The sequence below is a fragment of the Leptonotus elevatus genome, chromosome 15 (assembly GCF_054856555.1).
Source record: "Leptonotus elevatus isolate MCC_2025b chromosome 15, RoL_Lele_1.0, whole genome shotgun sequence".
NCBI lineage: Eukaryota > Metazoa > Chordata > Actinopteri > Syngnathiformes > Syngnathidae > Leptonotus > Leptonotus elevatus.
In genome coordinates this window covers 20,055,108-20,067,759 of record NC_141253.1, presented here as the reverse complement: position 1 = coordinate 20,067,759, position 12,652 = coordinate 20,055,108, and the positions used below count along the sequence as shown (strand labels likewise).

Sequence of the window (12,652 nt, the reverse complement as noted above, 5' to 3'; positions counted from 1 at the left end):
GTATGCTGTCTATTGGAATTAGTGATAAGCCTAGCTGCTGCATTCTGAACTATCTGGAAGCAAAAAAGAGATTTTTTGACGCCGGAAAGGAGTGAATTGCAGAAATCTAGCCTGGAAAAAATAAGAGCATGGATCAGTTGTTCAAGGTTGGGTTTTGTAAGAATTGATTTTATTTTGGCTGTGTACGCAAATGATGGAAACATGATTGGACGACTTCATTTATATGAGTTGTAAAGGTAAAGTCTGAATCTAAGAAGATACCTAAGTTTCTGGCTGTGGAAGTAAAATTATCGGTAAATGAGGCAAGGCTAGATTTAATATTTTGAGCTGTATACGGGAAGTTGAAAAGTATGATTTCAGATTTGGAATTGTTGAGTTGGAGGAAATTGTGAGCCATCCAGCAACTGATGTTAGAGAGGCAGTCTTTTACAGCAGCTAGGCTTCTAGGGTCCTCTAGTCTCAGGGGAAGGTATGTCTGTGTGTCGTCTGCATAGCAATGGAAGGACATGTTGTGGCGCTCAATAATTGGGCCAAGGTATGTAAATGGAAAAATAAAATTGGGCCTAAAACCGAACCTTGCGGTGCATCACAGGCAAGGGTGGTGAAAATGAATTTAAGGATTGCCACCAAGACCATATTGGTCAATGTGCCCTCTGCTGATGGCAACGTCTTGTCAACGCAGACTTTCCAACAGACACTGCACACTGCTAGGTTCCACGGTCATGGACCAGGGAACACAGGACTTCTCCAGAAAAAGCACTCACTTTGCCTTTGCAAATGGTCATCTGGACAAAGTTGAATATTTCTGGTCTTATATTTTATGATCAGATGAAACAAATTTCATTTTTGGGTTATAATGATGTATCCTTTATATGGTGATGAAAAGGGGTAAGCCTTCAATCCGAAGAACACCATCCCTACTGTCAAACATGGTGGTGGTAACCTAATACTTTGTGTGTGAAGTATTTTGCAGCCCCTGGACCAGGGTACCTGATCACAGTAAATGTCACCACAACAAAAGTGAGAGATACTGAAGATTTCCAAAAACAACATTAGGCAGTCTGTGGTGAAACTTGGTCTTTGGCACCAGTGGACAGAGTTTTTTAGCATGACAAAATTACAAAACAAACAGCCAAAGTGGTTAAGAAATGTTTCGTGGATGAAAATATTAACTCATTCACTCCCAGCCTCTTTTATTTTTGCAATCAAAACTTATTTTTGTCAGACTTGCTTTTAATGACTCTCCACAGAGCTCACCTTCATTTGCATCACGTTACCTTCACTTCTCAGAGCAGTTTGTTGCTTTCTAATCTCTTCATATTGCCTAGCCATATTTACAGCGTTTTCCAAGTCTAGGTCTCTTATGAGCTTGTCATGGAGCGTACCGTAATTGCAATGCTCCGCTAATGCATGCAGGGCAGTAACAAAGGCATCTACAGTCTCATTTGGCTCTTGTTTGCACATATTGAATCGTGCACACTCATAAACATTTTCTTCACTATGAAAAAGTTGTGGAAGCTGTCCCTCACTTTGTCGTACTCCCTCTGTTCTGCCTCAGTAACTTAAACTTCTCAGAACATCATCAGCTTCATCACCCATACAGTAAATTAATGTGTTGACTTGGTTTTCCTCTGAACTTGTAGAAAGATTGTTTGCCTGGCAAAATCTCTCGAAGCGGCGTATCCACTTTGTCCATTTGTGCTCACCTTTCACCCTTTTCCCACTAATTTGCAGTTCAGTGCTTATCTTCACAGCTACACAGCACTTCTGACACCATGTCATGTTCTTTAATTGAACAAATAAAACCCGTGAGACGACTCTGAGCTAGACGATAGCTTTTACTCACCAGACTCAATAATGTACCTGTCAATAGCGCATGTGCAATACGTCACAGCGTCTAGTGCGTGACCAAAGATAATCAGTTACCAACAAGATAGTACACTCATTTTGTTTGCGCCACAGAAAGAATTTCTAGACGCAGCCAAGGAAGTCTTGTTTGGTGGCCTCAGTATTCCATCTCTGCTTTTTGCAGAGGATGTGGTACTGTTCTCTAACACTCACTAGAGTGAAGCAGTTGGGATGAAAATCAGCACTTTCAAATCTGGGACAATGATCCTCAGTCGGAAAAGAGTGGAGTGCTCTCTCCGAGTCAGCGACAAGTTCCTGCCCCAAATGGAGGTGTTCAAGTATTTTGGGGTCTTGGCTCAGATTCGAGTCGCTGCTCCTCCACGTTGAGAGGAGTCGGCTGAGGTGGTTCGGACATCTGATTAGTATGCCTCCTGAATGAGGACCCCCTGGTGAGGTGTTCCGGGAAGGAGTCCCCGGGGACAACTCAGGACACGCTGGAAAGACTATGCCTCAGCTGGCCAGGGAGCGCCTTGGGATCGCCTAGGAGGAACTCGACGAAGTGATTAGGGAGAGGTAAGTCTGTGATTACCTGCTAAAGCTGCTGTCTCCGCTACCCAACCCCGGATAAGCGATAGAAAATGGATGAATGGTTGAATGAAGAAACTTACCTTTTGCCTTGGTATCCTTGAATACATGTGCAGCTAGCTCCCCAGAGCCCATCATTGCAGATTCCATCATTTGCACAAAGCAAATCTTTACCACATTGTAGTGGTGGATAGTCCCACCTATTGGAAAAGGAAGACCAGTTTGCTTTCTTATAGCAGAGAACAGGAGAAAAAACGGGGAAAAAAAACTATATAAATACTGATTAGCGTACTTACTCGCATAGTGGACCGCTGTAACCTTCTGGGCACAAACAGGTGTAAATATTGGTTCCATCTTGACATGTGCCCCCATGTTGACAAGCATGCTGCTCACACTCATCCATATCCACATCACAGTGTGCGCCTGCATATCCGGGGTGGCACAGACACTCAAAACCAGCTAAGTAGTCTTTACAGTTCCCATAAACACAAGGGTGGGAAGCACAATCATCAGTTTCTATCTCACATTGGTGTCCTTCCCAACCTGAGTCACACTGACAGTTAAATTTATTAAAGAGATCATGACATGTAGCTCCATTTAGACAAGGGAATGAATCACAAACACGGGCACTGCTGCAGCCCAAATTAATTTTTTGTTTTCCAAGTAAATGGAATTGAGATTGCTGTGGAGTGTTGTAGTCATTGACAAATGGGAGATGAACTCCTCCGACCCTTATTGCACCTAAGCACCCGGTGAAGCTCTCTGCTATGGTGAGCACAGAGCTTTGATCATTGAGAAAATGTAAACTTCCTGTGCTCTTAGGTAGACTCCTGGCATCAATAATTCCATCCACTGTAATTATCCATTGAGACGCTTTGTGATCTTGCTTTGTCGTTGATAAATTCACTCGATGCCACATCCCATCACTCACTTTGCGCTCTCCTGTAAAGGTCAGTATCTCAGGTCTGGTGCCTATGTGGATCTCAACCCAGACTGAGGAGTCAAGCAGACCAACTATCAGCAGGTCAGAACCCTTCGAGCCCCTCAAAAGAACTGTATTCTCAGAACGGGTCCGTAGCTCCATGTATATTGAAGATACCGGTTCAGCCAGTGAACCTTCAGCACTGAAATGTACAGGACTGTTGTCAAATGTTGCATTGTATACACCTAGGAGTAAACATATGCAAACTGTTGTTAGTAATTATAATTATTATTATTGTAGTTTTTAATGATAAAATATAGTGTTGTTCCGATACTATTTTTTTACCCCTGATACCAATTCCGATACACAGTTTTGCAATATCGGCCAATGCCGATACTATACCGATACCTAGTTATTTTTTCCCAATGTGAAAAAGCTGCCCTGCCATAGGTTCAGAGCATTCAAGGGCCAATAGAATATCTTGGCTCGGCATGCAGTGAAAGCTCGTATCTTAAATCGTCTTTACTCATTGAAATGAATGGAAATTATACTAAACCATTCCAGACTTGCTATGTTTTTTGTTTTTTTTTACATCAGTGAATGTCGTTCACAAGATGCTCCATCCAAAGTCCTTATTAGCATTGGAAGTAATGGTATCGGCATGTTACTTGTTAGTACTCGCCGATGCCGATACTACTGTTTTAATCGGAGGCTCTCCCAATAACAGTATCGGAACAACACTAATAAAATATGTACAGACCCATTCAAAAAAAATACAAATAGAATGTCTTGGCAAAGTTAATTAATTCCCACAATGCCATTCAATGCAAAAAAGTTTAACTTTCATTGATTATAGATTCAAGTCCCACAACTTAAAGTATTAATTTGTTTATATTTACATAATTTGGGCTTCCAGCTTGTAAAACCCACAAACCCACAGGGTTTAAAAAAAATTGAATACTGTGAAGAAATCACCTTGCATACCATGTAAATTAGAGAAATTTGGCAAATTAATGAAAATATGATGTTTTCAAATATGTCAATCTTCAGTACTTTTGATTTATTTGATGTGATCCTGCATGAAGATTTCATCTTCCAGCAGGACCTTGCCCCTGCCCATACCGCCAGTAGCAGCCAAAACCTGGTTTAATGGCCGTGCCTACACAGTGCTTAAATGGTCAGCCAAATTACCCGACCTAGACCCCATTGAGAATCTATGGTGTTCTATCAAGTGGAAAATGAGGTCCACCAGACCCAAAAACAAAGAGCTTGACAGCAAGCATCAAGGAAACCTGGGCTTTCAGGATCCCCAGGCAATGCCACAGTGCATTGAGGCAGTGATTAAGGCTGAGATTCCAACCAACTATTGAAGATTGGCATATCGTTCCATCTGTCCATCCATCCATCCATCCATCCATCCATCCATCCATCCATCCATCAATCCATCCATCCTTTTTCCCCCACCCCATGGAAACCACTGAGAAGAAACACGATGATTTCTTCACTGCATCATGATGATTTCTTCACTGTATTCTAATTTGTTGAAACCCTGTTTTCGTGGGGTTTACAAGCCCAAATTATGTAAAAATAAACAAATTATAATTATGGGACTGCTGCGGAGCAAAGCAGGCACATATTACTATCCTGGGAAAAAAAATATTATGGGATTGCTGCGGAGCAAAGCAGTTATATCTTATTCTCCAGCATACTTATTATAGTTTATGTACCGAAAAATTTTCTGAAAAAATGCAGCCCGCGCCGTTGAACGTACCCACACAAATGAGGTATCAAAAGATGCGGCTCGATCTGATTATTTTTATCGAAATTCCAAGTTACCATGGCGACGCAATTCCCCCAAAAACACGCCAGAAAAATCAGAGACGGAAAAATAAAATCCACAACTCAAGCACCTTTTTCTAGCTTGGTGTCAACATTTTTTATAAGAAATATATAAACTCTCCCTCCTGTGTGGGTTAAAAGAGAGTGAGCAAAATCGAGGGGAAAAAAGCTCTTAACTGATGTGTATTGCGTCTGCTAGAGTGGTTCAAACAATGCCAGTGCAAAGAGAAAAACACATTTTTAGAAAAATCTCAGATTAACTCATCACCACAGCCACAATATTTCCTCACTATCCATCATACTTGGACATTTTGTAGTCACAAGGGTCTTCTTTCAGAAACCCACTTTTGTGTGGCAAAGGCATCATTTTGTACTTTTTGTTTGACTTAAAGCGAGGATAAGTCACTCAAGTGCCTCGATTCACTCCTTTTTCTTAACGTTTCTTCAAAAGTTACAGGTTTTTAACCTGCTCTTATTTGGTCATTTTTTATCCGATATAAAAAAAATTAGAACATGCTGGTGTTCCCCAAACCCTTGACGTTCTAACGAGCCCTTTCTGGAATCTGTATCTTGAGTTAAGTCATGAGAGCCTTTTGTTCGAGGTGTGCCCTTTCTCATAGAGTTCAGTTGAAAACAAATGTGTGTGCGTGCATGTGCTGATGCAGATGTTACTTGTTAACTGACTCCTTTATGCAGGGGCAGCACCAGACTTTTTTTTAGATTTGTGGGCTGAATATTTTATTATATATTATATTATATAAGTAATATTTTGTGAAAATAAAGCGAACCTTTTCGAGCTCCTTGTTTTTTCCCGAGCTATTTTGTTTGACACGCTGAACAGGAGTTGAATTTCCTGCTCACTTCCCTCCCGCATGTTAAAAGTGAAGAGTTGATTTAAAAGCTGACCAGCACTTGGCTCCGTTGTTTAACACTTTGCCTCCGACTCCTGTCACTACTCACTTCACCCTCTCCTAACGATGATGTCACGTCATTGCCGCGCGTAATAAATAAGTCGACTGTGTGGCTAAATGACTAATATCACCACAAATGTCAACTTGATGCTTCATGTTTCAAGTGGTATTAAATTAAAGTCAAATACAAAGTCATAACTGTTACTGATTCCCGTACGTACGTACGTTTGCTGATTCATGTACGTCTCCCAAGTAATGCCCCCGCCCGCGTGCAGCGCATATTGGACTTTTGATGACGTAGACGTAGGATTTATGCGACCTGGCCCTTCAGACTGAGGTCATATTGCAAAAAATCGGTTACTCATCCAATCTAGGACCACATATGAAAGTGACCCAGGTCGGATATGAAACATTTGATTTGAGCCGTTAAGACTGACATAAAAAAACAGATACGGTCGCATTTGGGTAAAAAAAGAAAAAACCCTGATCTGGGTCATATTTGACTGCAGTGTGAATGTAGCCTTACCCCTAGATTACACCACATGTGTGTGCGTTGCAGATCCGCTCCGTCTTGACTGTGTGCTCCAGACACGTCAATACCATGGGCAAAACTCACCGGCTACGCACAACTGCGATCCGGCAGCTCCGTCGCCACAACTTCCCGCCGTCTCTTGCGTGATTGCGTACGATAATGTGGCACAACTTGCATTGTAAACGTTTTTACTGAAGTTAGCAATAACGCACCGTCCACTCCCATGGCTTCTGCTATGACGTTCCATGCAGAATCCTTTTTTAGGTTGTCCTCATAAGAAGGATGTGCCATGTCAAATATAATTTTGTGGCTTTCCACCTCCATTATAAATCTCTCCTTGTCCACGTTCGCTGGTGTTTAAACTGTGAATACAGCACCTGGCCTGTTAACTCCAGGCCTGTCTCCGCCTATTATGATATTTTGCTGACATGATTGCGAAATAGAATCTGGCGAGTGTTTAATTCTGAAAAGTAACCGGAATTTTTTATTTTGAAACTACGTCGTTTTTCCTGTCCCGCTCAATGTTTTCTGTGCTACTTTGCCATTGGACGGATGCCGACGGATGCGTCGTCCAGCAAAAATAGAAAATAGGTCTATTCGTCCGGCGGGCTCCGGTACAATGGAGCTGGTCCGTCAATCCGTAGCGCATACAGAGCCGGTGCAATTTGAACAAGGTGATAGAATGGAAACAAATGGGCTCCGCCGCCGGATGCGCATGCGGTGTAATCTAGGAGTTAGCCTATCTATGCTACTAGGACTACTATGTGACTACTATGGATGTGCTTTGTGTAAGAATGGTTCAATACAAATATGCAAAAATGCATTTTGTTTTTACTTGGTTTGTCTTTTTGAGATATTGGCTCAATAATCCAAAACAGTTTTGTGATAAATACTTAAAAATCAGAAGTGGGGCAAATACATTTTCATGGCACTGTCAAGATGGTAGATACTTACATTCATATCCATTAACGAGGTTGACACAATATCCATCATTGAAACAAGGATCACTGACACACCATACTCTAGTTTCACAAGTAACACCTGTGTAGTCCTCCGGACACAAACATGTGAAATCGTTAAATGTGATTGTGCATTCTCCTCCGTTTTGACAAGGGCTCATCTGTTGAGGAAAGCAATGACGAAATACAGATTACATATATACAGATCATGCTAAGACACAAATGATCCACCAAAACTTTGTGGAAAGAGACGTATGGAAAGCACATATTTCTAAACCTAGTTGAACATTTTAGCATGAAAATTCAATCGAGTGTTGAGACGAATGCAATATTGAAATTGAGACTGGTTGGTGAAGAGGTGCCCTGCTCAAGTGGTGTACCTCCTTATAATTATTAATAATTTGATTACGTGATTTCTGTGACACAACAGTTTGTGCTAAAGGTTGATGAGATTGAAATGAATCAAAAAGGGTTAAATGCCAAATAACTGAGAACTTTTCAAAGACTCTCCGGCATGAAAACGGGTCAGGCGTCAAAGATGCATGGTGGAGGCGGGGGCTGGGTGGATTGGGTACTTAATATGTTCAAAACTTTATGGCGTCAAGAAAAGATGTTTTCAAACATCTTAGCAACCTTTATTGGACCATGATGAAAAAAACAACACGCGTTGCGTTCACTCACAGGTAGGGATGGGTACCTTTCGCATTTGAACCTTTTCAGTTCCAATTCTTGGTAACTGGAAATCGTGTGTAGCGCGATGAATTCGAACCCACCTTGGAGTAGAATCTAGCAAAAAAATTACATTTGGAAGAGGACATGAATGACAATAAAGAGAATACTTGATCTTTCGCAAACCACGCCCCAAACGGCCAATGTCCGTCAAGCAAGTGTAGCGTAAATTGGGTTTAGCTAATACGCCACTGTCATTGGCCATTCATCACCAAAAGACCATCTTTACTTAGCCCGATCAATGGATGTAAATTTGCTTCAGTATGTGTATTTTTAAGAATCTTTGCATCATACTTAACCTACTAAGTTTAGCTTGATCAATGTTATTCATGTTAGCCAGGTAACTAGGTAATGTGACATCCTAGAGTAGATAGTTTACCCTGAGTCTCACATTGGGAGCTCTATGATGTTTTTGTTCGATTTCCACAAAGTGAACATCGAGTAAGCGTTCTTCACAGGCACTTTGAACTTATTTTGTTTTCATCTTTCACGTAGCGTTTTTGTGTTACTTCAGAGTAAACAGAGGGGGAAAAAACATAATCAGTTTACAGGTACATTTATTAAAAATGGGAATTATGTTGCGATTTTACAATTTTCATGCTGAGAGAGACGCCGTTGTTGTTTACTTATCTTAATTTACTTAATTTATTAACTTATCTTGAGACCTGTGTACTTTAGCCTTGATAATTTTGAAGTCTGCTTTTCTGCATATTGTAATATTATGAATATAATAATAATAACCCTTCCACTGCATACTGTAGACCCTTTTGCATCAATCTGGAAGATATAGCACTTGTATGCTTCAAAAACACTCACAGACATGTTCTGGTACGTTCTGTAACATTGTAAGTGTCCAGAAGGAAGCGCCAACTGAGGGGGCGGGACTTTTGCGAAAGGTTAATTGGGAGCAAACTCATTTCAATGTACCCAATGCAGTACGTAACGCTCATTCCATTTTGGCCACAAGATTTCACTATTTTACCCGTATGAAATTATAAATATAGTCAGTATGGTAAGTATTGTTCTAAAACACAATTTATGATATATTTTAACAAATGTAAAGATGCGCATCTTCCATCATGATTTGATTCGGTGGGTGAAGATGGATCACTGCTGTGTCGGCGCCAGGCAGAGGCGGGAAGACGCGGGCATGCTCCTAGCATATGGCGAGCCGATTGCGGAGGGCCGGGAACACCGCCCCTCGCCGTCAGCACCGAGAATTCCACTCACCAGGTGTGGGCCACTATGCTCAACCAAAGCTAGGAATTGCCAGGCTTCATCCGCACTGCAATACACTATAAACTATTAGTTAACTTATCGGCGGACAAATCTCGCTTGCTTCCAAACCTGGAAATGCATTTTTGCATAGTGTGAAAGAAATCCATCATGAGTGGGTGACATCATGGAAAATTGCCAACACTTCTACTCCTTCCGCACAGTCACTACTAAGAAAGACGCGCTTTGGATCCAAAACATGGGACCGTTTGATTTCACATGAATCGGTGCAGTCTTTGATACCCATCCCACCCGGAGTTCACCGATGCACTCTCTGGTTACCTACATACGCCAACCCCCATTCCCCGCCTTAAGATTTTCTCATCAGATCTGCACAATTGACATACAGTAGGTCACCTATTTTGGTTTGAAAACTTTTTTTTTCGCCGAAAGGTGATTTTCATGCCTGACTCTTTGTTTAGTCTAAGTTCAATTGAAATGGTCAGAGTCCAACAGAGGAAATTTTCCAATGCTCTTTGATGATTCAATGATAGATCCACCAAGTCTTCAGTACTATTAAGATAGCAGCAAGATTGTTTAGATTGTGGATAACATCAGTTATAAAAACAAAGCTCTCCAGTAAGGGAAAGTACATTTTTATTTTTTTTTAATTAATCAAATTTAATTTGGAGTATGTGCCGCCAGTTGCCCAACTGTGGGATACATTATTAATGACAGTACCAGATCAAATTATTTGTAAAAGGTAGAGTTTACCCGAAAGATGCATGGTGTCTGTGACCGTACAGCATAAATGGACCCTGATTTGTTGAAAGAATGTTGAATGAATCATCTAAAATCGAGCTTTTTCCCTAAGAATTGTCACAGACATCAAGCTCTGTCTAGAACAAAAGGACATTTCTGTAAAAATTGTTTAACAATGGACATGAAAGACACTTTTCCTACCTTGCAAGTATTATCACTGATGCAACCTTTCTTGACATTTTCAGCTTCCCTTGATAAATAGATCTCCTCTCCATGTGTGTCGTTCAATATATTCACCTCCAGATGCATTGAATCTAAACGTAAGTCCTGGATACAGCCTTTGTAATGCCCCCCCCATTGATTAGAGTCCCATTCTTCTGGTAGTCCTCCTAAGTAAGCCTGATCGCCACTCTTAATGCTTACTTCAGGTATGGTCCCTATTCCATAATGAAGATTTGCATGCTCAAAGGTAACGTGTCTTTGCTGTACTTCGACGAGAATGAGTTGCCTCTGTCCGTCTGCCAAAAATATGGGCGCTGTTATGGGGGTACTGTTGGTCCACGAACTGATAAAAATCCTCCCCCTATTTAGATAAATGGAGAAGTAGACTTCTCCTTTGGGTGTTCTCAGCTGAAAGATCAGCCCGTCCATCTTTAATGACCTCAAAAAGAAAGACACTTGAAAGTTCCTCCCATGGTTTTTACCAATATCATACAAGCTAAAACTCAAACGTCCCTCATGGCTGTATGTCCAGGATGGCAATTCTGTCAGGGGAAAATAGTCAAAATAAGACAATGGACAAAATAAGACAACTACTAGGGGTTGAACTGACTCGTGAACGCATCGACTTTACCAATCCGCAATGATGGTTGTAGCTTGAGGTCGATTCATCTGTAATCACCTGTTTTGGCAACAACACTGACTTTGCTGAAATCAACAGGTGTTGGTTCATGCTGCAAACTGGCAGCTGTGCCTCAATTATGTGGCACTGCTGGCCCGACACCTGACCCACACAGAGAGTCAGAGCTTCATAAAACTCTTGCAACAATCCATGTAACACAACTAGTTTGCTATAATACATTATTGCAATGGATTCTCTCCTATAATTTTTTGGGTTCTGTACTATTGATTTATCCACAATGTAGCCGCAAGGGGGCACAAGCCAGTGTATTATTGTGCTGGTCCTAAGCCCGGATAAATACAGAGTGTTGTGTCAGGAAGGGCATCCGACATTAAACTTTGGCCAAATCAAACATGCGAATCAAATATATGACTTCCATACCGGATCAGTCGAGCGCCATCAGTGCTGTTAAACTACAGGGTGCCGGTGAAAACTGGACTACTATTGGTCGAATGAGAGGAGGAAGGTGTGTTTGTAGTAGGAAGAAAGAGAAGAGGAATACCAAGAGTCTAGGACTGAGATTAGGGACTTTGAATGTTGGAACTATGACAGGAAAAGGAAAGTGGACATAATGTGTGTTCAGGAGACCAGGTGGAAAGGGGGCAGAGCTAGAAGTTTAGGAGCAGGGTTCAAGTTATTCTATCATGGTGTAGATAGGAAGAGAAATGAAGCAAGAGTTATCGTGAAGGAGGAGTTTGTTAAGAATGTCCTGGAGGTGAAAAGAGTGTCAAATAGAGTAATTAGCCTGAAGCTAGGAATCGAAGGTGTGATGATCAATGTCATTAGTGGGTATGCGCCACAGATAGGATGTGAGCTGGAGATAGAGAACTTTTGGTTGGAAATTGATGAAATAATGCAGAGCATCACCCGAAGTGAGAGAGTTGCCATTGGTGCAGACTTCAATGGACATGTTGGTGCAGGAAACAGATGTGATGAGGACGAGATGGGCAGGTTTGGTATCCAGGAGAGGAATGCAAAAGATGGTGGTTGACTTTGCAAAAAGAATGGAATTGGCTGTTGTGAATACTTTCTTCCAGAAGAGAGAGGAACATAGGGTGACCTACAAGAGTGGAGGTAAGGATACACAGGTAGACTACATCTTGTGTATACGGTGTAATCTGAAGGAGTTTAGCGACTGCAAAGTAGTGGTAGGTGAGTGTAGCCATACAGCATAGGATGGTAGTGTGTAGGATGACTCTGGTGGTGAGGAAGACAAAGACGGCAAAGGGCAGAGCAGAGGACAAAATGGTGGAAGCTGAAAAAGGAAGAGTGTTGTATGACTTTCAGGATGAGTTGAGACACAGGCTCTGGATGGTCAGGAGATGCTTCCAGATGACTGGACAACTACAGCAAATGTGATCAGGGAGACAGGTAGGACAGTCCTTGGTGTGTCATCTGGAAGGAAAGGACATAAGGAGACTTGGTGGTGGAATGAGGAGGTGTGCAGGA

General features: G+C 41.6%; 1 protein-coding gene across 12 annotated transcripts in view; it reads right to left on the bottom strand.

Annotated features, from left to right (window-relative positions):
- The window catches only part of crb2a (crumbs cell polarity complex component 2a), a 124,331-nt gene that overhangs the window by 18,198 nt on the left and 93,481 nt on the right, over window positions 1-12,652 (bottom strand). For 10 of the 12 annotated variants that reach the window (XR_015097227.1, XR_015097228.1, XR_015097229.1 and 7 more), the window contains 4 exons: window positions 10,504-11,066; window positions 7,592-7,757; window positions 2,730-3,600; window positions 2,517-2,633 (listed from right to left, as the gene is read on the bottom strand). Coding sequence is in view for 8 of the 12 variants with exons in the window: in XM_086096412.1 (XP_085952538.1) it covers window positions 2,517-2,633; window positions 2,730-3,600; window positions 7,592-7,757; window positions 10,504-11,066 (1,717 nt within the window). In the remaining 4 variants the exon portion in view is untranslated. Of the gene's footprint in view, window positions 1-1,173; window positions 2,399-2,516; window positions 2,634-2,729; window positions 3,601-7,591; window positions 7,758-10,503; window positions 11,067-12,652 lie in introns of those variants that run through there. The other 2 variants (XM_086096417.1, XM_086096418.1) reach the window with 2 other exon arrangements.